Below are 23,326 nucleotides of genomic sequence, written 5' to 3'. Positions count from 1 at the left end.
GATGGAGTGGGTATTGGACGACTTTAGCCAATTACTGCAGCTCCTCGGGGGCATGAAATTGCCTGGGCACCCCAAACTGTGAAAGGTGTTATCGTACGGATACGCTCGCCAGCCTCACGCCATGGCAGTGCAGATGGATTTCAGCGCTGAAATTGGCCAGACGGCTCTTAAAAGACCAGTCGTGAATGAAAACCTTTAAAGGCAGATCAGAGGCTCTCCAGGGCCCCGCAGGGCGCGCCGCAATAATGGCAGCATTAGCAGTCACCCTTTCTTCTCTAGCATATTGTCCAATAAAGCCTAATAAAATGAAGCAAAGCCTTCACGCGAGGGGGCGGGGAGAGGGGGCCGCGGGGGCTCAGGGGGTCACAGCACTGAGAGACAGTTTCCCCTTCAGAGCACGAGGAACAAGCTGCAGAGAGCTGCGCTGGAGAGAGCACGCGATGGCTGCTTTTTGCCTCTGTTGAGCCCCAAGTGTTTCACGTCCTTCTCATTTATACAAGTTCTTTTTGTTTCAATCTTGCACAGCCAGCTAATCGGGTAGTTTTGAGACCTTACCCCTCCCGGGGTAGAACGAGGACCAATGGGCATCCTTTGCCAACAGGTCAGCCCGGTTCAGAGCTGCAACCTCTACAGCGACTTAAAGGACAGTCAGCGCCAACTGGAGTAAGTGGCTCAGCTCTCGCTGACATCACTACGTGCCCATCAAGTCACGGGAACCTGCTGCTCCATCAAAAACTGAGAACACCTTGTCCAACTAGTATTCACTGCACTTGGAGACAGAGTGCCAGCTGTGTCCAGCTGCTGAGACCCGTACTGTCCTCAGCCCTGTCAGCAAGTGGTCCTGGCCCAGGCTTCAAGCAGCAATGACCAGTGACGGAGCTGCTTGGGAGCTTCTTTTTCTTTGCTAAAAAAACGCTTTTAGGATTTTTATTAAATAAGAGGTTTTAAAAGTACCTGCACATAAGTACTGTGGTACATCAGTCCAAGGATGCTGCTTGCAATGACTTGCATCATTCCATCAAGTGTCCAGAACTCAGACTGGGCCCGGTCAGTACTTGGTGGACCAGTTGGTGGTGCTCTTCCATCTGGACCAGAATTTCCAAGACCAATGGCCCATAGTGTGAGAAACACTGTGGAAACACTGTGCTGGAGGAGATGCCTTCTGCAGATGAGTTGTTAGGCTGAGGCCCTGGCTACTTGATCATTAAATTTTTCCCCTTGAATTCTAAGATTGAAGCAATTTCTCACTCTTCCACTTGAGTGTTGTGACTGACAGGGAGTGGCTGTCATGTGTCAACCAGGAGGGGGTTGTACTTCAGTAGGGGGTCCCTGTATGTGATATGCAATGGTTTGGGATCTTCTGGAATGAAAATCTTCAAAAAGGCAAGGAATCATGACCTGCGATTTTAGAGTCGCCTGTTGTTTTCTGTATACTCATAGGTATTAAATATATAATCATGTCTTCACACACAGAGGACAACTCTCTCAGTAATTGGCAAGTAACAGGTCTGACTCCAAGACTGATTTTTTTTTAAACAATCCAGACCTTTAGCCTCTATATCCTTTTAAAACAGATAGGAAAGCAACTCATCAGAACACACATTATGAGAAAAGAAGCACCTTTCACATAAGGTGAAATACAAAATGTGCATTTTACATCAGGGCAGAGCTAGAGCTACCCAGAGAACAGACCATGGAAAACAGTATCGCTTAGCTAAATGAGAAAATGGTAGTTTTGTCTGGATTTTTATTTATCGGCAAGCTCACTGTGTGCAGCAGGTGCACTCTAAGTTGTGGTTATGGCATCAATATAAATGACAGATAATTACTTTTGTGACAATGTGCCAATTAAATTAGACTCAGCAGAACAACATAATGACAATTTGTTATGCTCTGGTGAGCAATAACATACCAGTCATAATTAAAAGCTATGACCGAAATAGCAAGCTGTTACGTACCACAAATACAATCCTATTCCCTCTCCTAAACATTCAAGGCACAGGCTTGATTTTAATTTAAGCCAGATAATAGTGTTAGTGCACAGCGGAATTGGTTCAAGTGGGTGGTTCATGTACATATTCATGTGTTAATATATACATAAAGAGAGGAAGACATAGAGGGATTCGCATTTATATACTAACACAGCACATAAATCACCTTGTTCTGTTTGAAAAGGCAGGGGGATGTCAAACATTATTCAAAAAAAGATACATATTATCTGCTTTGTCTCCTTTCTTGGGCAGAATTCCATCTTGGACCAAACAAACCAAAGATTACAGACAGTGTTTATGCTGCACACTTTTTACTTATCCTACCCCCCACGCGTAATACAGGCAACAAAACAAACCCCAGGATTGTTACAATGTTTACCAGGGACTGCTTAAAGGGAAAACAACCACCCAACCAAACAGAAAACATCCCTTTCAGCAAAGCTTTTCAAAATCAGTGAAGAATAAGAACATTTCGCCAGACAGCGTTACAGGTTTATGAATACGTCTGCACGAAACTAAAACGGATGTGTACTTGCTCAAATCTTACCAAGCTCAAATTGGTGTATACTTCTCCTAGAACACAGCCTCACCATATATATGTACAAGCAAAGTTGTGACACCCTTGTATGCCACCATTTTCCCAAAGGCATGCAGGTTAGGTTTAATTAGTGCCTCTAGCTCAAAGAAGCTCCACACATCTGTGGCCATTTCAACATCCCATAGACAAACTGATGGGGGACCATAATAATATTTTCAATTCCATAAAATGAACAAAAAAACAATTGGATTTCCTACAGGGAAACATTGGGTCCTACACTGGATTGCCTTTCACAATTATCCATTAATATAATTAAAGACATGTATGCAATGAAATCAAAATTTACTCTAAACAGGTCTGACACAAATTCTCTTACTTATAATAAATACGCCTGCGCCATCATTAATGGCCCTGCCTGCTGTCAAAAGTCATAATTGCATATCCGAACTAAAATGACATGCCTAAAAGGGGTACTGCAGATAAAATAAAACACACAACCCTGGATTATATATAGTAGCTTTCTATTGCTATGCCTGAATCAGCCTCTATCCTGCTTGTTCCATGAGACACTCAATATCAATATTTTGAAACAAACACTTTGGTTGAAGGTAAACACAGGAGACCAGGCAAATTATGGGGTTTAATGCATCGCTCCAGTTGCAGAAGCACTCTGTGCCCAGTTCTTTTCAAGCTTAATTGTGAGCTTTGATTAGATTTTAAAAAGCGAGCTTAAGCGAAAGCCTGTTATATGCAATTTACGCTTATTAGGAAGCTGTTTCGCAAGGATTAATTATCAGGCCAATTATTTGGAATTGTATCACGCAAAAGGTTAGCTGTAGGTGACAGGGGAAGGGAAAGAGACCCTCGGCTACGCAGCCTCCACAAGCTGGTGTGTTTTAATGGTGTCTGAAATGAGCCTGCCTGGAGAGCGAATTACACTGACCTGGATAATCCACACTCCTAGTGAAGAGCTGGAACGAAACAGGGAGCCCTTTAACCCCGAGTCTGGCCAACAGGCACGCAACCTGTCCACATCGCAGGCGTTAACGAGCAGGGGAGTGTCTCTGCAGAGAGCAGCAGGAGTTCTCTGTGCTGGTTTCACTTTACAGCGCTGCCCACACTGGCAGCCTTAAAACAACGCGCCTCACCCCTCCTTCCTCGGGGTCCTTCTCCGAGAATTATGTCTTTCCTGTTCTACACTTGTCTTGCAAGTAGCTGCCCTGGAAGGAAAAAGATCCTTTTTTTTTTCTTTCCCCCACAGTTCAATCAGGCAGAGATACACGGAGTCATACTACTAGTTGCATTACTCTTTGGTATTTGTACAGGCATAAAACAAAGAGCCTGTGCTAACATTCACGGGTTGAATGGACCTGAGACAATCAGGAACGGCAGCAGGGAACAGTATGGAAAGCTACAGGACATTTTGTCAAATTGGGGCAGCACTGTTATTTTATTACACTGTCATGAATAGCAAATCCGTCCTTACATACAGTCATCATGTCTTCCAGACCACCGCACCACACTGGCCATCTCCCAGAGCCATGTTCACCGCGCAAGAGGAACAGGATCTATATTTGCAAAAGGACCTTAAAACCTGATGAGCCTGGCCTGTGATTGATTATGATAATACAGTTTACAGTTCAGTTCCAGAGTCCTGGCAGCGGACTCAGAATTCTGAGCATCAATCTATATGCAAGTTTGCTCTGGTGAGTGAATGAAGGAAACATCAATGCCACATACTAATTGGCATTTAAGGCTTTGTCTCCAGTGCACTTACAAACCTTCTTCAGATTGCTCACCCAGGGAGTCCTGCGCACAACTTATTATTTTTTAAGCGTCTGAAGCCTCATTTTTCTGCTGAGTAAAACAATCTGCAAAAACAGGGAGATGGCACGTGCCTTTTCAAGCTGTTATATACTGGAGCACCCAGGCAGCCACTATTTCCCAGGCATCTCTGCGCCCGGCAACTTAAATTAGAAATTAGTCACGTTTGTTAGGATCCCATTTTTTTCTATTAGAAAAAGTCCGCCTTTTTCCGAACCTTTCAATTCTGAGTCTCCTCAGCAACGCTCCCAAGAATAAAAGGCGTCGGACCACAAGGAAAGACAAATCCCGAGTGCAGCAGCCTCGTTTATTATTTTTTATTACAGCATTCTAAAATGTTTTTAGGATGAAGTGCTATCAAGCATTTAGATAAAAAGTCCTTTAAATGAGCAGCTGAAAACTCGGTGCAATCAGGCAATTTTGTTGTGCTGAATTTTAAGCAGAAAAACTCAAAAGAACTGCTGCTTACTTTAGCTTGAAGACATTATTAAGAGTGAGAATATATATATATATATTTTCCCCATGAATAATATATTTCCTGGCATTTACAGTGGTGGGCTTTCTAGAGGATCAAGGGACCTTGCTGCCAGTCATCCAGAGCACAGCGTGACAACTGTTCTCCATCAGCTGTCACAGGGGCTTCTGCTCTTTATTTATTTAACCGTTCTTCCATTTTATCCCACTTTGTTTTTGGAACAGCGCGATTCTGAAAAATTCAGCATTAAAACCCGTTTTTTTGTCCCCTCTCCCACTCTCTCTCTCCTCCACTGCTCCCTCGAAGTCATGCTACGGATTTATTGCCCTGGCGGTTTTTATTTCCTAATTATTTACAGCACTGCCTGTCTGTACCAATCTAGAATAAAACAGCTGGAAAATTCAAATGGTTTGCATTTATTTTTATTTTATTGTAGACCGGAGCTCCTGGGGCAGACGAATAGCATGCCTATTTCTTTTTAGGTCTTCCATATGGAACAGTCACTCCACATTACCGCCTGCAAGATGGAAAGTCTCCCATCAGTGTATCTTAGTGACAAAGACATGTGATCTCATTCACTGTGGAGAGTACACTTTCTCTGCACTTGTGAATCCCAGCATTGAGCGGCCTACTGTTTCAGAGCGATTTTTTTTTTAGTTTTTTCTCGCACTTCACTTTAAAAAATAACATGTCAAATCAAGGACTCAGAAATATCGAAGAGATAATTTAAATAGGAAGTAAACTGCATCTGGCACCTGCCCTTCAATTTGCCACAGATGACAGGGCTCATTGAACTGTACCGAATGCTTCAGCAAAGACAACGCACAGCGCAGCTGTAAGGAAATCAGGATGTCAGCGCCACACAGTGGCGACACGGGAGAGTGACGGCTCCAGACTCCGTGAAATTCTTATAGCTGCAAGCCATTATTCAACAGTGACATTTCCCAGACAATCAATATCTCATCATTGGCAGTCAACACAACCCGGTTTCACTCCCTGGAAACACTGAGTGCTTACTGCAGAGAGGCAGGGTACTGTGTGTGTATTTTCACATATTCAACCAAAAGGCTCCAAGTACTTTCATGCTTTGATAAACGCAGACAAACCCACAGCAGACAGAAATAAAAAGTCTTCAGATAGAAAAGATACATTACTATGCCAAGAGAGGAATAGGTAATAGGTCTTCACCAACAGTATGAGTATGGGCTGGGATAAACTTTTCAAAAAGTAAAGTACATTCTCCAGCCTACTGTAGCTCAACCCAGCTATAGACAGAAGAGCTAGAGAGGTTCTTCATTTTTTTACTGAAGACTTTGTTTGTGCTGGACAGCCGCAGCGCTGCGATTACACAGCTGAATAAAAAAAAAGAGTGTCCTATTTTGCTTGAGAGCAACAAAATAAAACACTCTCAGGAGCTGCATTTGAGACCCTTGATCCAAGCCTGTCTCAAGTCACGCAAATGTGAAGCAATGGGACTCCTAAACTCGCCAGTGGATTACCAGCAAAGCCTGATGTCTGTCTCCCATTGCAGATCAGCCCGGACAAAACAAGACAAAGGCAGACCTGCAGCACGTCAGTCAGATCACCTCGTTCTCTTTCTTCCAGAGGCCGAGAGCTCAACCCAAGGACGGATTTTAGCAGGGGATTGGAGATTGGATCAGGTGATGATGTCAGGGAGGAGACGCACTGATAAAATAAGAATTTATAATCCATTCCCGGTGCAAATACTAAAATTCCAGGATGAAATGTGCCAGTCAAGGCCTTACTGAAAAAAAGCCACTCTGGTTTACTGTTAAATTTGAGAGCTGTCAGTTAGAGAGACTGACAAGAAGCTCCTTATCATGGACAATTGGAAGGCTAAACAATTAAGGCCCTTTCAGACATTCAGACTGTTTTAATGCAGAGAAGAACAGCAAAGATGAGATATCATTGTGACAGGCAAGAAGCACAATAAGCAGGAAGATAATAACTTATAGTAAAAAAAAGGAAAAAAAAGTTCAAGGCGTTTATTGGCTTAACAAGAACTGTTTTTTTTTTTACATAAACCACAAGCTAATAGTGTTTTTCAATGCTTGCCTCCCCCGAATTAATTTATCGTTGGTAAACACTTCTGGAATTTGAAGCTGTCATCCAGGCACTGAACCCCACCAAGTTCTTTCAAGACTGTGAGGAAAACAATTCGAAACGACAGGTTAAAAAAAATATTAAAACAAAAACAGAGTAACAGGGAAGAAAGCTCGATAGCACGAGGATCCACAGTGACGATAAGAGGTTAGAAGCAGCACCTGGACCTTGCAGGTTCTCACCTCTTTCAATGGGAAGCAGCAATAAGAAGCTAATATTCATTTTCCACACCTGACCCCTCGCCCCCAATGGCAGGGCTATTTACACTGCAGGCAAGGAAAGGTCACACCAGAGAGCAGCTCCAGAGCTAGGAGGAGCCCTCACATCCATAAATAAGCACAAGCACCTCAGGGGCTAAAAGCCCTTGCACAGGCTATAAATAAAAAGAGAGCAAACACACCATTGCAAAATGAGCAAATAAGCAGGGCCTGGTACATACAAGAAACAGTGTACTGTCATTTTTTTTAAATGATGAATTTAAAATTAACTTCAGAAAATTGTTCTTTTGCAGTCTTCTGAGCCTGAGTCAGGCTCACCAATATGCCGAGCAATTCCAATGCAAAGAAACAAAGATTTTAATCATTCAGAGGCTATATACTCGTTCATCAGAGAAGAATGCGCACATGAAGCAACTGTAACAGTCTGTATTCCTGTGACAATGGTGAGACATGAGCACGCGCTTATGTTATGTCTGGTGAACACGCTGCAGAAGAACATCAGGGGGGTGACAAACGAGGAGGCCATTCGATCCTTCTAGGGCATGTGGAACTTGGCCTAGAGGCCAGGATATCGTCTTCAACAACATGGCTGGGTGAGCTTCTTCCAGACTTCCACAGCCCTTTGCTTTTGTCTGGGGCAGGAGCAGTCTCCGCTACCGTGAAGTTCTCAGCTTTCACAACCTTAAAGGGCCTGCTATCTCTTTGACTTGGGTTGCAGAAACCTGCTGTGACCTGATTCTTCTACATAAACCGGGCCATCCTTAAACGCGGCACCACATACTGGTGTGTAATTAATCACTTAATTGGTCTTTTTTAAGCCTGGTAGGGTATTTACAGTGGAGACAGGCGATAATTGTATTGCCAGGAGTCTGACAGCATCCCCCTCACAAAGGGCTTTTTAACATGAAGCCCGCTTTGATCGCTTAACTAAGTGGTTGATGCTGCTTATAATACTAATCTGAGTTCTGGCTTCTTGTCTCTATGGAGGGCATTGTCTTAAGAAGCTGTGCCAGGCACCATAAAATTGTATCATCGCTTCATTTCAGTTACAGGAAGGCAACATAACTTCTGTTTCACAGGATGATATAAATTCCTTTTTTTTTCCAAATGGATTTTAAAAGGCCAACACACTATGTAGCTTGCATTCAGCTCAACTGAAATAATTTTAAATATTCTAATGCATGCCAAGAGCTCAGGAGAAAACTTTAATTACCTGCTTGAAAAGCCCCTTTCAAAGACAATATAAAGTTAACATCTGTCAGTATCACCAGGAGAAACAGCCAGGACAAGCAGCCTCTTATCTGAGACTGGAATACTTGTTGCACTTCACTCTCACACTGTATGAACCATGTTGTTCTGTTAACTGGTGGTGATGCTTATGCTGAAAACCTACACATAAACATAAAAGCAGCTGACTGTCCCTTCTCAGTTTGGGACCTGGTTAACTACACACTATGTTCCATGAGGAGAAATATCTTCTTGCTGGAGCAGTAATAAGATTCCCCCTTCCCAGCCCCAGAACTCCAGACTTGATCATGTTTCCCAAGCTGGCTATCTGCTGCACGCTCATCTAACTCTACGGAGGATACTCAACTAGGAGGACCGGCAAACACTGCAGAAGCTGTGAAAGAAAATTCCGAAATCAGCTTAAGGATGGGTAAATACCTGGCAGATGATGTTTAATGTAGACAAGTGCAGAGAATTAACCGCAGGCTGCCAAATCAAATCATACATAAAAAATGAGAAACCTGGAGATTCAAAGTTACTTTTGGGAAAAGAGGTGTTTATGTTGATTTACCCTACACAGCTTTTGAATAGTAGCGGGGGAGGATTAGTTACTCATGCATGAAAGCTGAGCAGCATCCGTTCTCCTGATAACCCCCTTCACTGGGCTGTTTTTGTTTCTCTTTTTTGAGTTGTTTTTTTTTTACTGAACCACTTTTCTTGCACCTCAAATACCCAAAGCTCAGTCGCCATGATTGCAAGATGCAAAACAGGTTAAGATGATTTTTTTTTTTGCAAGACGCGCAGAGGATCACCGTCGTCTGCTGTTCCTCCTATAACCCATCTGCTTGCCGGAGTCGCTCCTCTTATCAGTTGTTCGGATTGCTTTCCGGTTGATTGTACGCGAACAATCACGGCTTCTAATATCATGGGGATTTCTCCAGGTAAGGAAGAGAAAGAAAAAAACATTGTGAAGGCTTTCAATAAAAAAAATAAAAAAATAAAGAGCCTTACGTAAATAGGACAATCTGTACCAAGGTCAACGCTGTCAATAGTACCGTTAGCCTGATCTCCACTGTGCCCTTTGTTGAAGGAGAGGAAGAAATGCTTCACAGATAAGCAAACGGTCTTTTTAGATGGAACACAAAGTAACATGCTTCTTTCATCGCTTCCCATGGCTTAGTAAACTTTGTAAATTTGTGAGTCCTTTTAAAAACTCCATTCATCCGCAAAGCGGCCTCTTGAAGGATCACATCAATCTGTCAACAGGTAGCAGGACACGAAGGCGTTTAGCAATAATTACAATCACTGAAATACAGTGAGATGGATGTTACAGATACAATACCTAACTAGTATTGTATTTTTGACATCCATTTTAACATCTCCAATAAGAAGCACCTCCATAGGAAAAAAAAAGACATGCCCCATTCCCTAAAACACTGATAAAACGTACATATAGACTGGGGTTTTTGTGTACTGATTTACGCTATTCTGTTAAAAAGGCCTTCACTTCCAAATTGAACATGTAAAACACAATATTTGCAGAATGCTGATATTCTCTACCACTATCCAAATCTGTAGGAAGCTTGTGCATGGGGCATCAACAAGAAGGCATCATGCTTGCATACTGAAATCTGCGAGCTGCGAAGGTGGCAGGGAACGAGTTGTCATCGCTTCCACAAATAACTGCACGGGGATCTGCGAGGGCTGACGTAAGAGGCCTGCTTTGGCATGTGAAGAGCCAAGTGTGTCTTTTGAGCTACATGGGCTGCAGGGGGGAGGAAAAAAAAAATCTAATCATCGACCGCCTAAAAGTGCCTCAATGGCCGCAGACGGGTTTCTCTAGACCGCGCAAAGGCGAGAACGGAAACACGGGACCCGAAGCCTCCAGCCCTTGCCAAGAGAAAACAAAGTCTGGGCTCATTAATCGTGCTTCATGTCTGCGAATATCTTGTTCCCGGTTTGTCACCACTGCCACCACAATGGGAGATGTCATCACTCTTCCCACAGTCAACAAAAGAGCCCGAAACAGGCATCCATAAAAGCAAACACAAGACCAGAGGAGATACTGTCATTCCCCAGTAATGCATGTGCCCCCCCCAGACTGGGGGAGTGGGGGAGGAACCGTGTCCAGCTGAGCAAAATGAGGTCACGGCGCTTTTTTTCCCCCCAGAGGCCGGAAGTGAGAGGCTTTCTCAGCCACCCCTGCTACTGGGAACATCTACTGGGAGCACCGCTGAGTTCGCAGGGGAGGTACAAATAAAATGTGCTCCTTTGACGTCTTACGTGCAAAACAAATTTAAAATAAGAAAAAAAAACAAATTAAGAGGAGGGCAACATCAGAGTAGATAGTGGTTTGGCCCGCTGATCAAACTCTCTCTGCATGTGTGTGTAGTATCTAACATCAATATCCCATATAAAGCTGATCTTTTAACGCATCCGTCTTTATCTCCACTTGCAGACATAGCACCTGTGTTCTGTTTCTCCTCTTTCTGCCCACGTTTTAGTCTACTGAGTGCAGTTTGCTCTGCGAGGCATTATTGGCTGCGATTTCTCCATTTCAGCAGCAGTATTCAAGCACTTGCAAAATACACAGATAAACCTGAATGAAATAGAACATCAACATTCCCTCATTGCCCTTCCACTTCTAATACTCCATAGAAAGTAGCATACACTGGGGCAAACAGGAAATTGGAAAAAAAAGGGAAAAGCAAAAATAGCTATGCATTAGTAAGGATATTGTTTTACTGACAATTTACAGACAAATCATAAAATTGCGGCAGCATCATTTCAGCTGATGACAGCTATCAGACATTTGTTCTTGCACTGCTACTGTATACAACGTTCATAATTCAACCCAGCAACAGCGGTAGACAAAATTTCTTGTGCTGAATTCTGTTTCAGAATGCCAGAAAAAAAGATTTAGATTTATGTCCAAGGATCTTGCCTAGGATTAATCTCAGCCTACCGCGAACAGCTTACAAGTAAAGCCCATGATGGCTCTAATCAGCGTCTTTCAAACCTGCAGCAACAGAGAACACAGATGCAAGTCCCTGCTGTTGCAATTGGACAGATTGCAATACAGTCTTTTCCCGTGCACGACGCCGAACACCAGTTGAGTAGCTTTTGGAAATGCGGCGTGCCAACAGGAGCAGCGATTCGGAGGCTGTCAGCTGGAGACGGTCGCTAACGGGAGACAGACTGGCGATTCCAGAGCGAAGAAATGGGTACGGCCAGCTGCTCTGCCAAAACTGTGGATGATGCTTCCCATGCTGTAGAGTCCAGTCCCATCCATAGTGATCAAGTTTAACACACCAGTCCAGTCCTCGATTAGGTTAAGAATTCGCCACCAGCTCATTTTCTTACAACAACATCCCAAACAATAGATCACACGCAAAGAGCCATAAAGAAAAAAAAATGCAGAGCATCTCAGTACTCAGAAACAAGGAAGGGCAGGAGCGGAAACAACATTTTTAAACCCGGCAGCTCTTAACCTTGATTGTGGTTTTGCAGCTGGAAGGATGACACAAGTCCTAAGGTTAATCTGAGTTGGGGTGTGTGCCTAACTGAGATGCAGAGCTGAGGGGCGGTGTCCCAGTGTGTTGCTCCAGTACCTTAGCACCCTCTGGCTGGGGTTCACTCTGTAGCACCTCCTGCTGCTGCTGCTGCTGCTGTTCTGCCAGCATGTCGGTCAGCTTCATCTCCAGCACGGGGTCCCTGCTCTCCAGCTCCACCGAGCCCCCAGATCCCTGGGGCACCACCTGGGGCACAGAAACCACAGGCAAGAGTGAGAGCACGTCACCCCCCACCGCACCACCGGGTCCGATACCATTTCCAAAACCAACTGGGAATGCACAGAGAATTACTGCAAGCACTCAGGTGCAACAAATCCACGAAGAACAACAGAGAATTCATTCAGCACAAAACCAGAAAGAGTGACAAGAGTTTTTAATATGAATGGACCGCAAATTGCCAAAGAACATTTCAAAGGTATGTGCTGTTCATAGAACTTTATTATTTCTCTAAATTCGAGACTTATTTAATTAAGCAAAATCAGTTTTCCAATTCTACATTGTCTCTTTCTAAACATGTTCCTTTAAAGCGCAGCAGAAGGCAAACACAGCCTTGAAGAGCAGATTCCAGAAGATCAGGAGTCGGTTCTCTTATAGACCAACCGGCTCAGGATAAAAACCCAGCCTGATGGGTAAAGATCCGAAGGCCAGTTAGCAGCAAAATAATATCATTACTTAAGTCTCAGTTTCTTCTTTTGCCATTTCTGACACGTGAGAAAACTCAGCCAGACCGGTGCCTTTCCCTCAGAATGACACTTGAGCCCTGGCATTTCCTGAAAATGTATGAAGCCTAAAGACGACAGTACAGCGGAGATGACCAACTCTCGTGCCGAGTGCAGCTCTGCTCTGCCCCTAGTGGGCGCAGAGCCACACAGCGCTGCTCTCCAGACAGCGACACCTTCCACTGCGCCACAAGACTGGGGTCCCTGTATGCTCTCAGGGTTTCTGGGTGGTGATGTCACGTCTGTAGCGAGCCCACCGCACTGAGCCCTCTCACAGCAACACCAGCCCTGTCTCTGGAGATTGGAGATTTTCAGGTCTCCTCCCACCTCCCAAGACAAGTCGACTCGGTTAGCTAATGTCTACTTTCCTCCCCTGTGTCTGTGCGCACTGTAACAAACGGGGGTCCGGTCCAAGCTAAGGCACCACCTTGTTCCTATTGTTTCCGGGACATTCTCTGGGGTTACCCTGACCCATATCAGGAATAAGATCTTTCCCCCATAATGAACGAGCTCCTTGTTCAACTGGCAGTGATATAGAAAGCACATGTATAAGGGCGAACAAGGCAACAACCTACCAACCAGTTTCTCCTCTTGGATTAAATGTTAAGCATGGCAGCCTCTCTCAGCAAGAGAAGAAACACAGATTTCAGTGTCTAGACACCAAAGGAGCAACCTGAAACACCAGCACACTGGCATTTTTTACATATCTGCCACCACCCCCAGCATTGATAGAAGACAGACTGACCATGGGGATACCCCTCCTCCTCAGAAAGATTCCTTCGGCGAGAAGAGCCTTCCCTGTCTCTTCGAACAGCTCCTCCTCTCCCAGCGCACCCTGATTCTCCAGTTCCTGGTATTTCTCCACGAACCTGGAGGAAAAGACAGTGCGGCATGGCAGTCTCTCACACACACACAGATACCGACAGCCCCCTGCAACAGAGAGACGAGCAGGAGCACGAGAGAGGGACGGACATGGGACACCAGCACAGCCACGGACCCACACGGTCACCCCACACCTACTAATAAAGAAGCACAGGCAGACAAAACAACCTACGGAGCAGTAAGCAACTGCAAACAAGCACAAGGCACCAGCGTGGCAGGTCAGAGACACTGAGAAAAACAGGGGACTGCCACACACTCCAATTCACGAGACACTGCCAACGAGGAAAGGCAAAATCAAGATGGAGGCAAAATTAAGAGACTCTTGTTTTCTTACTTCTGACTAGTGGAGACAAAGCTGGTTTTGGTGAGATCCAGGACTCTGGGTCCATTCCCATAAACTTCGTAAAATTTCCTGAAAGTGCAAATGAAATGATTTAAGTAGTATTCAAATATGATCGATCCTTTTTTGTGTCCATTACAGCAAAACACAGATAACATACTGTACAGCAGGGGTATCCAAACCTGGTTCTCTGCAGGTTACTTTGACTCCTAAAGCTGGGAGAAGCTGTCAATGTGGTCCAGTTAAGCCACTAACGAGTTTGTTTAGCTCGTCAGGAGCCGAAAAGGAGTCTCGCCAGCCGTCTAGGACCAGGACTGGACAGCCCTGCTGTACAGGCTGACAGTGCCATCTGCTGCCAAAAACTGGGTTTACAGCGGTCTGGTTATCGTGGCAGCTCATACTTCAATATCATAAGAACACAGCAAAAAAAAAAATTAATTCAGTTCACAAGAAAAGGCGAAGCATATTACATTACCATTGGTCTGCATCATTAAATAGATACCACATTTGATTTGCAATATCTAATTGGGAGCTCTTGAAATTCTGCCTCTACTGAAATCTGCTTTAAAAAGGAAATTAACAGCTCACTGCAGAATTGCCAATACACAGACTACCCTTTTAACCTTTAACCTGCCTAAAGCAAATCTGACATAGACACACACACACACAAGAAAAGCAAACCTACGCTCTGATGTTGTCTTCCTTATAGAGGATGTCGGGCACTTTGTCTGCCACCTTTCCAAAGCTGCTTATGGGTTTCTGGTACAGGGGCTCCTTTTTGGGGGGGAAAGCCACATACACATCGTACCAGAGGGGTCTGTCGCCTTCTTTCACGACCCCGGCGCGCATCAAGTCCCGCACCCTGCATCACAGAGGGAGAGAGATGACCCGGGACGTCCCGCCACAGACGCTCTGTCCCAGTGGACGAAACACAAGAGTGTATCGAGACGGTCTCCACCCCCAGCTTTTATCATGTCTTTCGTTTAAAGATGAGAATTCCTCGCACTTAACTGGTGCTTCTCATCCCAAACCACCCTGTGGCGCAGCAAAGATATGCGATACATACTACATCAATGAGGATGACATCTAAACCAGCAGGGGTGTTACCCCAGTTTCCTGGCGACAACTCCCCCCTGGCCTTTACCAATCATGGCCTCCTAATAATCCCCGTCTCTGAATTGGCTTCATCACTCTGCCCTCTTCCCCACGATAGCTGGTATGTGCTGAGGGTACTGGGGCACTTCGGCAGCCATCACATCAACCAGGTGGGTGGTGGAGGGGATCCCCATCACCTGTAAAACGTTTTGAGCGGAGTGTCTAGAAAAGCGCTATATCAGTGTAAGGAATTCCTAATCATAATAACAATAATAATAAAAAACAGTGCCTGGTCAGTCAGCACTCTTCACACATAATAATAATTATTGTTATTATTATTAATAATTGCTTACACTTATATAGCGCTTTTCTGGACACTCCACTCAAAGTGCTTTACAGGTAATGGGGATCCCCTCCACCACCACCAGTGTGCAGCCCCACCTGGGTGATAAGAGGTACTGGTGCACCAGTACTCTCACCCACACACTGGCTATCAGTGGGGAGGAGAACAGACTGATGAAGCCAATTTATAGATGGGGATTATTAGGAGGCCATGATGGGTAAAGGCCAGGGGGAAATTTGGCCAGGACACCAGATGCATAATTAACACCTCTGAAAGGAAAGTTCGCAAAAGTGTGTCAGTCAGGTTTTGAAAGCTGCCCAGCGCAGATAGACAGCGTCTATCTGGTGTACCAACTCGTAGTTAAAATATACGCAGACTCCCAGGAAAACTGACTTTTTAGCTTTGAAATATTTTGTACAACTGTTGAGCGACAGCTGCCACCTAGCGGCCGAGCGTGGGGAAAAAGATTTAAACAACACCAACCCCCGGTTTTAACGTCATTTCTCCGAGACACTGGGAGGGAAAGGAGCAATAACTGTGCTTCGTTGAAAAAGTTTTTTTGTTTAAAAAAAGTATAGCAGTGTGGTTCACCGTAACGATACTATAAAACAACCACAGCAAACTGCAGCATTCATCAGCGACGTGCATTCAAAATACCTGCACATTTTTATAAGGACCTCACGAGACCAAATTACATACAAAGGACAAAATATTTTAGACGCAAACGGAAAAAAATGGAAATGCTAAAGATTCGTTTTAACCTTGACCTGTACGCGTCTGCTACAAGCTTTATCAGTTACAAACGATGGTGTCAACAGCAAGTACTGCTTCCTCAGACGCCTCACTCACCTGGTGAACACCGTACCAAATTTCTCAAGTCTGCTTCCAGCCATTGCACGCTTATAATTTCTACTTTTTAATGTACGTTTATATAATTACATCTCATTCTCACACGCACACGCCGCTTGCTGAAAGACCTAGACCACATGAGCCAACATGGCCCCCGAGGTTCGGAAAATTCCGGAAAGTTTCGCAGACTTAGTTTATGTGTCACCACCGCATTCAACATAAATGCGGATTAGACCGAAATGATAATCCCCAACAGAGAAGAAATGCTATCAATTCTTGTACGGCCCCAGAAGAAGATGCTGGAGTTGGACCTGTGGAGGGAGTATATTCAAAGATACCTGAAAAAATAGATTATAACAGGCCCTCGAATCAGATATGACATTGAAGTCCCGAATAGTCGTTAAATAGCTCACAATAGAAATGTTAACCCCCTACCTGTGTCCTGGCTAAATCCCACTCTCAGTGTCCCTAATCATATTCAATTCACTTTAATTATAATAAATTATATTATAATAATAAGGCTTTTTTAATTTATGTTTTTACTTATGTCAATAAACGCCGTAATAGTTTCAAGTTATATAAAAAACATTTTTGGAGGTAAAAATCACGAATCCATACGCTGTCAGAGGGAATTAGAAATCAGAACACGATCAATTAAAAAATTACATGTCAGTTTTTTTATTTGTGAATATAAATTCAACCAAGTATTAACAGATTAGTTCCAGCTATTCTTTTTTCCATATTACATGTTATGAAATAGAACATAAATCAAATTAATTAAATATAACACATTTAAATGGTTAATGAAGTATACAGTTTTTAAAATAAAAAATAAAGTTTTGCAAGTTTATCCCCCCCAAAAAACAGGTAACAGGTTTTCTTTTCCAGTCTTACACAACACATATAAATCATCTTATTCATGTTTGCATCTTGAAAGTGTTAGTTTAACATGATAAAGCATATGAACTGTTTTAAACGGGTTTTTTTCGGTATCACCTCCGCGGAGCGACCCAAGGTGCGAGATGACCTTAAAACCCCCTCTAGTTTTTTAGCTCTATATTTATTCCGATGATTACCGAAGCAAGGAAGCCATATTGCAGCTTTTAAGGAGGTTGCGACCCTTAAACCAAGTCTGTAGTTTACGTCATGTCCTGTTGAGGCTGACGTTCGACAACAAAGATGGCAGGAGGAAGCAGCAATTATTGGGAAGGTGAGGTGGCAAAGTAGATTTATGTGGGATCGTGCGAGCGGACAAGAAGGCTCTATGTCCACTTTGTATATTTTTTAAGAATCGCACAGTTCTCTTTTCCAGAGCAGCTGATTGTAGCTGTCGATGTTGTATGCCCCAGTCTTTTTCGCTAGAAACTGCAGCTGTGTGACTGTTTCCTTTAACGTAGATGTCCCTTAACTCGGCGTTTTTACTCATTTTTAATTACTCCTTTAAGGTCCTTGCGATTTGTACCAGGGTGATAATCAGGGGTCCCCCTTGAGGTTACAGATGATTATGTGTGTGAAACAAGTTCAAAGTACTCGGAATTACTGTACATCGTATTTCATGTTTGAGGTTCAAGATGTAACGTCATGCATCGGTTTTGCGTGTTGTAGCAGGAGTAAGAAAGATTTTAAAACTTCATCTTTGCAAAGTATCACTTTGTAGCTGAGTTGGAGGTGACGGTGGGGTTATTGCGAGTCGCTGTGTCGTTCTCCTCGATTCTACTTCGACATCCAGTCTGGGCAACCAATTTTCGCACAACTCCTGCAGGCAGTGACGCCTGAGCTGTAGTTACAAATGTCTCGTCACTTTTATTCTTTTAAAATTTACCACCTCCCCGCCAAAGGGTTTGAAGTACCCCCAAAGCACGGAGTACGCACAGGTCACCGTCGACAGACGCAACGAATAAGTGATTGACGTGTCAGATCCGGTTCCGTAAGAATTGTGCTTCGAGGTCGATTTCTGCTGCCCCATACATGATGGCCATGTGCTATTATAATAATAATTGTCTGAATCTGAATCCGAGTGGCACCACAGTCTACAGGACGAGTTGAACGTGGTGCAAAGGAGTGAAAGTGTAAAACGGAAGATATGGCGCTTTGTGCTCCGTGGATTAGGAACAGCTTCCCTCTGTAATTAACTGTCCCTCTGATGTAGTAAAGATCTCATAAATACCTCTGACCAATCAAAGCACATACCCGTGTGCCGATACAACGATAAAAGAGTTATTCCTTAAAAGGTGGAAGAATAATCACGTTGTCATGCAACTGTTCCAAACAACATTTAAGCTTCTCTCTCTTCTAAAACGTATGTTTGACTGAAATGGTAGTTGAAATCACCCCCTTCCTGTTTTTCTCCCGTTAAACTCCTTTCAGCTGGGTTAGAAGGGGCTTTGTGAGCTAAACGTTTCCCGTGCGCATGTCCTGTCCCTCTCGGCCACCCGTACGCTCCCCCCTGCCTGTGAGCCCGAGTCGGTCGGGAGGTCAGGGCTGATGGGGCTTTTGCGTCTCTCCCGCCCCCCACAGATCTGCGGAAGCAGGCGCGCCAGCTGGAGAACGAGCTGGACCTCAAGCTGGTCTCCTTCAGCAAGCTGTGCACCAGCTACAGCAGCTCGCGGGAGGCCCGGCGCGGGGACAGGTGAGGCCGGGGTTCTCCTGACGCTGGGGTTTATCCTGGCCTGCCACGCAAGACTGGGATTACGTTTTTTCGGGGGGTGGGGGAGACGGGTTCCAAAACCAGGCCAGATCTGCACCCCAGCTGACCAGCCCATCTGGAAAGATGGGGCACCAGGTGTGTCTCAGCTTGTGCCTCTCTGCTGACTGGGCTGTCACCTGCGTGTGACAGCAGGTTTGTCACACTGGCCATGTCATTCCCAGCGGTGCTCTGTAGTCTGCAGTGCAGGAGCTCCGACCTTCCTAACCGGGTCCTCTCTGCCTCTGTCCCCAGTTCTGACACTACCCCCCTCCTGAATAACTCCACCCAGGACCGGATGTTCGAGACCATGGCCGTGGAGATCGAGCAGCTGCTCACAAAGGTAGGGCAAAGGCTGGACTATTGCACCTGTTGGCCAGGCGGTGATGTACCCTCTTATCACCTCTGTATTACTGCCAGTGCTCATTTTAAGGCTCTGGAGTTAATTCCAACCTCTTGCAGTTAGAAAATTAGAATGGCTACAGACGAGCTGAGGTGGAGGCAATCCAAGGATCTCACCCAGCCATTTTCTAGAAAGAAACACGGTATTAGCTTCAACAACATGGGTGGATAGCTTGTTCCATACTCCCACCACCCTTTGTGTAAAGATTGCTGTACCGTTGTTCTTTTCTCAGTTTTAAATGCACTTCCGATCTTTTCGTTTTCCCCACAAACAATGGCTAAAAGAAGCTCCAGAATGCTGTGTACTTTTTTATGTTTAATTAATTCATTGTTCATTTAAACACTGCGTGTTAAAAATGAGTCAGATTTTTTGTGCTTTTATTCTCCTCCTTGTTGTCCCAGTTCTACTTCTGCCATGCAGGAGTCTTAGCTGCAACAGGTAGTTACAATATATGTACATTTACATGGTTATTAGAACCATTACTTAATGGCTTAATCACTGTATTTAATTTACATTAAAACATAGATCAGTTTGGATTAACCTGTCTCCAAATGCCAGCAAATTACAGGACTTGTTTAGAATTGCTGATACATATGAAAAGGAAAATTAATTGAGTAAGTAATGAAAGACTTTTGCACAGCTGCTCATATTATTTTTCCAAGGCCAAGCAATGTATTATAATAAAGTTGCTGGTCTTTTCCACAGATGAGGTCCCAGTCTAGCTATGGTCCCAGTGTAGTGGTTATACCTAAGGACAGCACTGCATGTACAGTCAGGTCTCGTTAACCGGGTGCTGTCTGTTCTCAGCTCACAGGAGTGAACGACAAGATGGCGGAGTACACCAGCACGCCAGGAGCCGCCTCTCTCAACGCGGCCCTGATGCACACCCTCCAGAGACACCGTGACATCCTGCAGGTAGGATGAGTCCTGCTGTCTCGGAAAAGGGCTCTGAACCCGAGCAGGCACGGACAGGTCAGGTGGACAGCTACCATCCTGCAGAACTTGTAGAGGGTCATGCATGCAGAATGTCTAGTGACCATGAAGTAGTGAGGATTGCAACAGATGTAAGACCTATTAATAACACAGCCCAGAACAAGGAAGTAACGTTTGACTTCATCATAGCTTTCTGCTGAGTTTTATTAGGTGTCTCAGACAGCAGTTCAAAGCCAGTAGGTCCATTGACATTGCCAATTCCAATCGGTAGGCATTGGTAGCCTTTGATCCCTCTGATAAAAATATCAGTGCTATCAGTACCAACACTCCTGGGTCAGAGTGAACACTCCTCCTGGGCAGGGGATACTGATCAGGAACAGATCCATTTGATCCCGCTGTGAAAACGCCCTCAGAATGAGCTCCCAGCATGCACTGCAGCACCGTGACCGCTGTCACTTTTGTCAGCGGTCCTAAAAAATATCCTGTTCTAGATTGTGTCCTCAGAGGAAACAGCTAAGCATTTTAAAAACCTGGAAGTTTCCATTTTTCTAATTATTTCTGGAAAAGATTTCCTCTTCCATGTTTTGTCCTTCGGTTGATCAGGCACTCTCGAAGCATCACTGTGGAACTCTGCATGTTGCTCAGGAATGTTTGATCCTCAAGAGAGATGACTGTGCAAATGGGCCTAAGGAAATTATGTCATCAATTATGTGATGTCATGGCATATGTGTACACTGCGACATGCTGCTTTGAGAACCTCAGCATTTTTTAAATTGTTATGATCAGCTGATGAATTGGAGTTTGGAGACGCATCAAATGGAATGGCCTTGTTTTATTTTTTTCTTTATGGTCACATGATTCATTAAGTTGAATAATCAAAGGCTGCCAATGATGGTCTCCTCAGACCCATCTCTAAAAGCAGAAATTACAGGAGGGGTCATTGATTAAGAAGGAGGTGATGGCACCAGGAGTTTGGAGAGGGGAATTGTGGGGGTGCTGTAGAGCGCCCCCACGTCTGCCAATTCCCCCATGGACACGAAGATGCATCACCCTGGGAGTGCAGTCAATTAGCAGGAGAGATCTGGTAACTGTGATTAATACCCAGCCTTGTGTGTACATTGTGTTACCCTCAGCAGAAGGCAGGTTAGGAAACCAAAGAGGTGGTGAATGACTGGCTTTGCTAACAAATGGATTTTTCCATATCTGGGGCCCATTACAGTCAATGAGTATTTATTTCTGAAGCATGACTCAAACAAGACTGGTCATTACACCTTCCCTGTTGGTATCAGGGATTGATCTGAATTGGGCTTGAAGTTTAGGGCAGTTCTTTTCTAATCCAGCAATCATTGGGAATAGCAGTGCAGTTTTCAAATTGCAGTATGCCGAGCACGATCCCCAGATCAGAGCTCTATCACAGCGTGTCTGTTGTTTAACACAATGTAAGGAGTACTGTGTACAGGACAATGAAAGTACTGTGATTCTGAATGCTTTATGGGATAAATGTGGCCTGTCTTTTTTTTTTATTGTAGTCATTTAAAGTGCACTCATGTCATTGCAACAACACTCAATACTTACTCATGTGTGAGATCTAATTTGCAAGGCTGTATTAGTTGTAATGTCATACTGTTAGATTTACAGAACCTATCAAACGCTCTGCAGCTGTCGTTAATGATTATGTTCAGTTTTGAGTGAGAATCCTGACGACGAGTCTAATTTGCACATGGTTTTAAAGACATTTCCTCAAGAGGCTTCTGGTTGTGAGAGAAGGAACTGAATATTGCTTTAGTGGGAAAACACCACTTTAACCTAACTGTAATTCTAGAGAATGACTCTGCAAATTCATTTATCATTGGAAACCGTTTCAAAACGTCGGACAGTCTCAGTTATGATTGTTGGAATATGTTGTATAGGCTTGGGCATTGTTTGTCTTTGCTCCTTGTAGCTAATTTGGAGGCGTTTAGACCACATGCAGGTGTTGTGGTGGAAGCTGGCTGTGCTCTCGGAGCAGCTGATCTGAGTGGGAGGTCCCGTGGGGGAGAACTTGGGCAGCTCTTCTGGAGCATTGTGATGCCAGTTTTTGCCGAAAAGTACTTTTGAGCGCGGTCGGCGTCTTTGGTGTCGTCTGGCTCTCTCACCCACTCTGAAATTCAAAGAGTTTTAATCGCTAGACAGATTAATTACAGCTTTGCCAAAACAATAGCGATAAGAAAAAAAAAATCTATAAAAATGTATTATTTTTAGAAACTTACTGATATTCACGAAAAGAACAACATTTGGGAGACTCGCTGTCTGTTCCTCAGGCTGTCAGACTGAGAGTACCACCTTCTCCCTCAGTCTCACTCTGTTTGTCAGGGTATGACCAGAGCCTCTCTCTTACAGGACTACACCCATGAATTTCACAAAACCAAAGCCAACTTTCTGGCCATCAGGGAGAGAGAAGACCTCCTGGGCTCCGTACGGAAGGATATCGAGTGAGTATGTCCCTTGTGTTTGTGTGCACTTGATTAGTGGAACGGTTTCATCTTGAGGAAAATAAGAACACAAGAACAGTTCCAAACAGCAGGAGCCCCTTCAGCCCATTGTGTTTATGTTATTTTACGGAAACAAAATAAATTCTTCTAGTTGTGTCTTGGAAAGATTCACTGCATGGTTAGAGTGGGCACAAGCAGATTAAAAGATAGCCGTCATAAGTTAGGAAGGTATGAAATGAATTCATGCAGCTTTTACGAATGAAAGAGGTCCAGCAATCTGTCTCAAACCTCACTTTTTTTTCTTCATGTGGAGAGGTCTTGGTTTGGACATTGGGGTCCTGGTGTGGTTCAGACTCTTCCTGGGTGTGATTCCACAAGCGTCCACTAGAAGGTGCACTTTCCCCCGGATTGGCAGACCACAGCCAGCGCTGGCAGCCTCTCTGTGTTTCTCGCTGATCTGAGCATCCTGGGGCCCCTCAGGGAGCGCCTTAACCAGGCTGGGAGTGTTTATTCACTTCAGGAAAGAGCCAAGACACTCTTAGGTTCTGTAGTGTTTGGGGGAGTTTTATCTAATTACCTTCCTAGCAGAAAATGACAGATCTCCCCTCAAAGGCGCAGGCAGGAAACTTTCTCTGCCAG

At 44.4% G+C, this 23,326-nt stretch overlaps 2 protein-coding genes across 4 annotated transcripts in view; one reads left to right on the top strand and one right to left on the bottom strand.

Annotated features, from left to right (window-relative positions):
- Positions 1-6,819: 6,819 nt before the first annotated feature.
- mrps23 (mitochondrial ribosomal protein S23) lies at positions 6,820-16,338 on the bottom strand. 3 transcript variants are annotated; one of them, XM_088907280.1, is made up of 6 exons: positions 16,198-16,338; positions 14,596-14,772; positions 13,905-13,982; positions 13,434-13,557; positions 12,009-12,155; positions 6,820-6,991 (listed from the first exon to the last, which is right to left on the bottom strand). In XM_088907280.1, the coding sequence occupies exons 1-6, from the start codon at positions 16,239-16,241 to the stop codon at positions 6,986-6,988; spliced, it is 576 nt and encodes a 191-aa protein (XP_088763406.1). In that variant the 5' UTR covers positions 16,242-16,338; the 3' UTR covers positions 6,820-6,985. The 3 variants fall into 3 exon arrangements, with proteins under 3 accessions (XP_088763406.1, XP_088763405.1, XP_088763407.1); XM_088907279.1 differs by lacking the exon at positions 6,820-6,991 and having other exon boundaries at positions 11,122-12,155; XM_088907281.1 differs by lacking the exons at positions 6,820-6,991; positions 14,596-14,772 and having other exon boundaries at positions 11,122-12,155.
- Positions 16,339-17,345: 1,007 nt separating this feature from the next.
- gosr1 (golgi SNAP receptor complex member 1) overlaps positions 17,346-23,326 on the top strand; it is a 39,669-nt gene continuing 33,688 nt past the window's right edge. The window contains exons 1-5 of the mRNA XM_088907115.1: positions 17,346-17,407; positions 18,715-18,826; positions 19,136-19,223; positions 20,091-20,198; positions 22,596-22,687. Coding sequence (XP_088763241.1) covers positions 17,377-17,407; positions 18,715-18,826; positions 19,136-19,223; positions 20,091-20,198; positions 22,596-22,687 — 431 coding nt within the window. The 5' untranslated portion in view covers positions 17,346-17,376. The remainder of the gene's footprint in view (positions 17,408-18,714; positions 18,827-19,135; positions 19,224-20,090; positions 20,199-22,595; positions 22,688-23,326) is intronic.

The sequence above is a fragment of the Atractosteus spatula genome, chromosome 27 (assembly GCF_055471065.1).
Source record: "Atractosteus spatula isolate fAtrSpa1 chromosome 27, fAtrSpa1.hap1, whole genome shotgun sequence".
Taxonomy (NCBI): Eukaryota; Metazoa; Chordata; class Actinopteri; order Semionotiformes; family Lepisosteidae; genus Atractosteus; species Atractosteus spatula.
The sequence above is the reverse complement of the archived record's forward strand: the minus strand, read 5'-3'. Positions and strand labels throughout refer to the sequence as shown.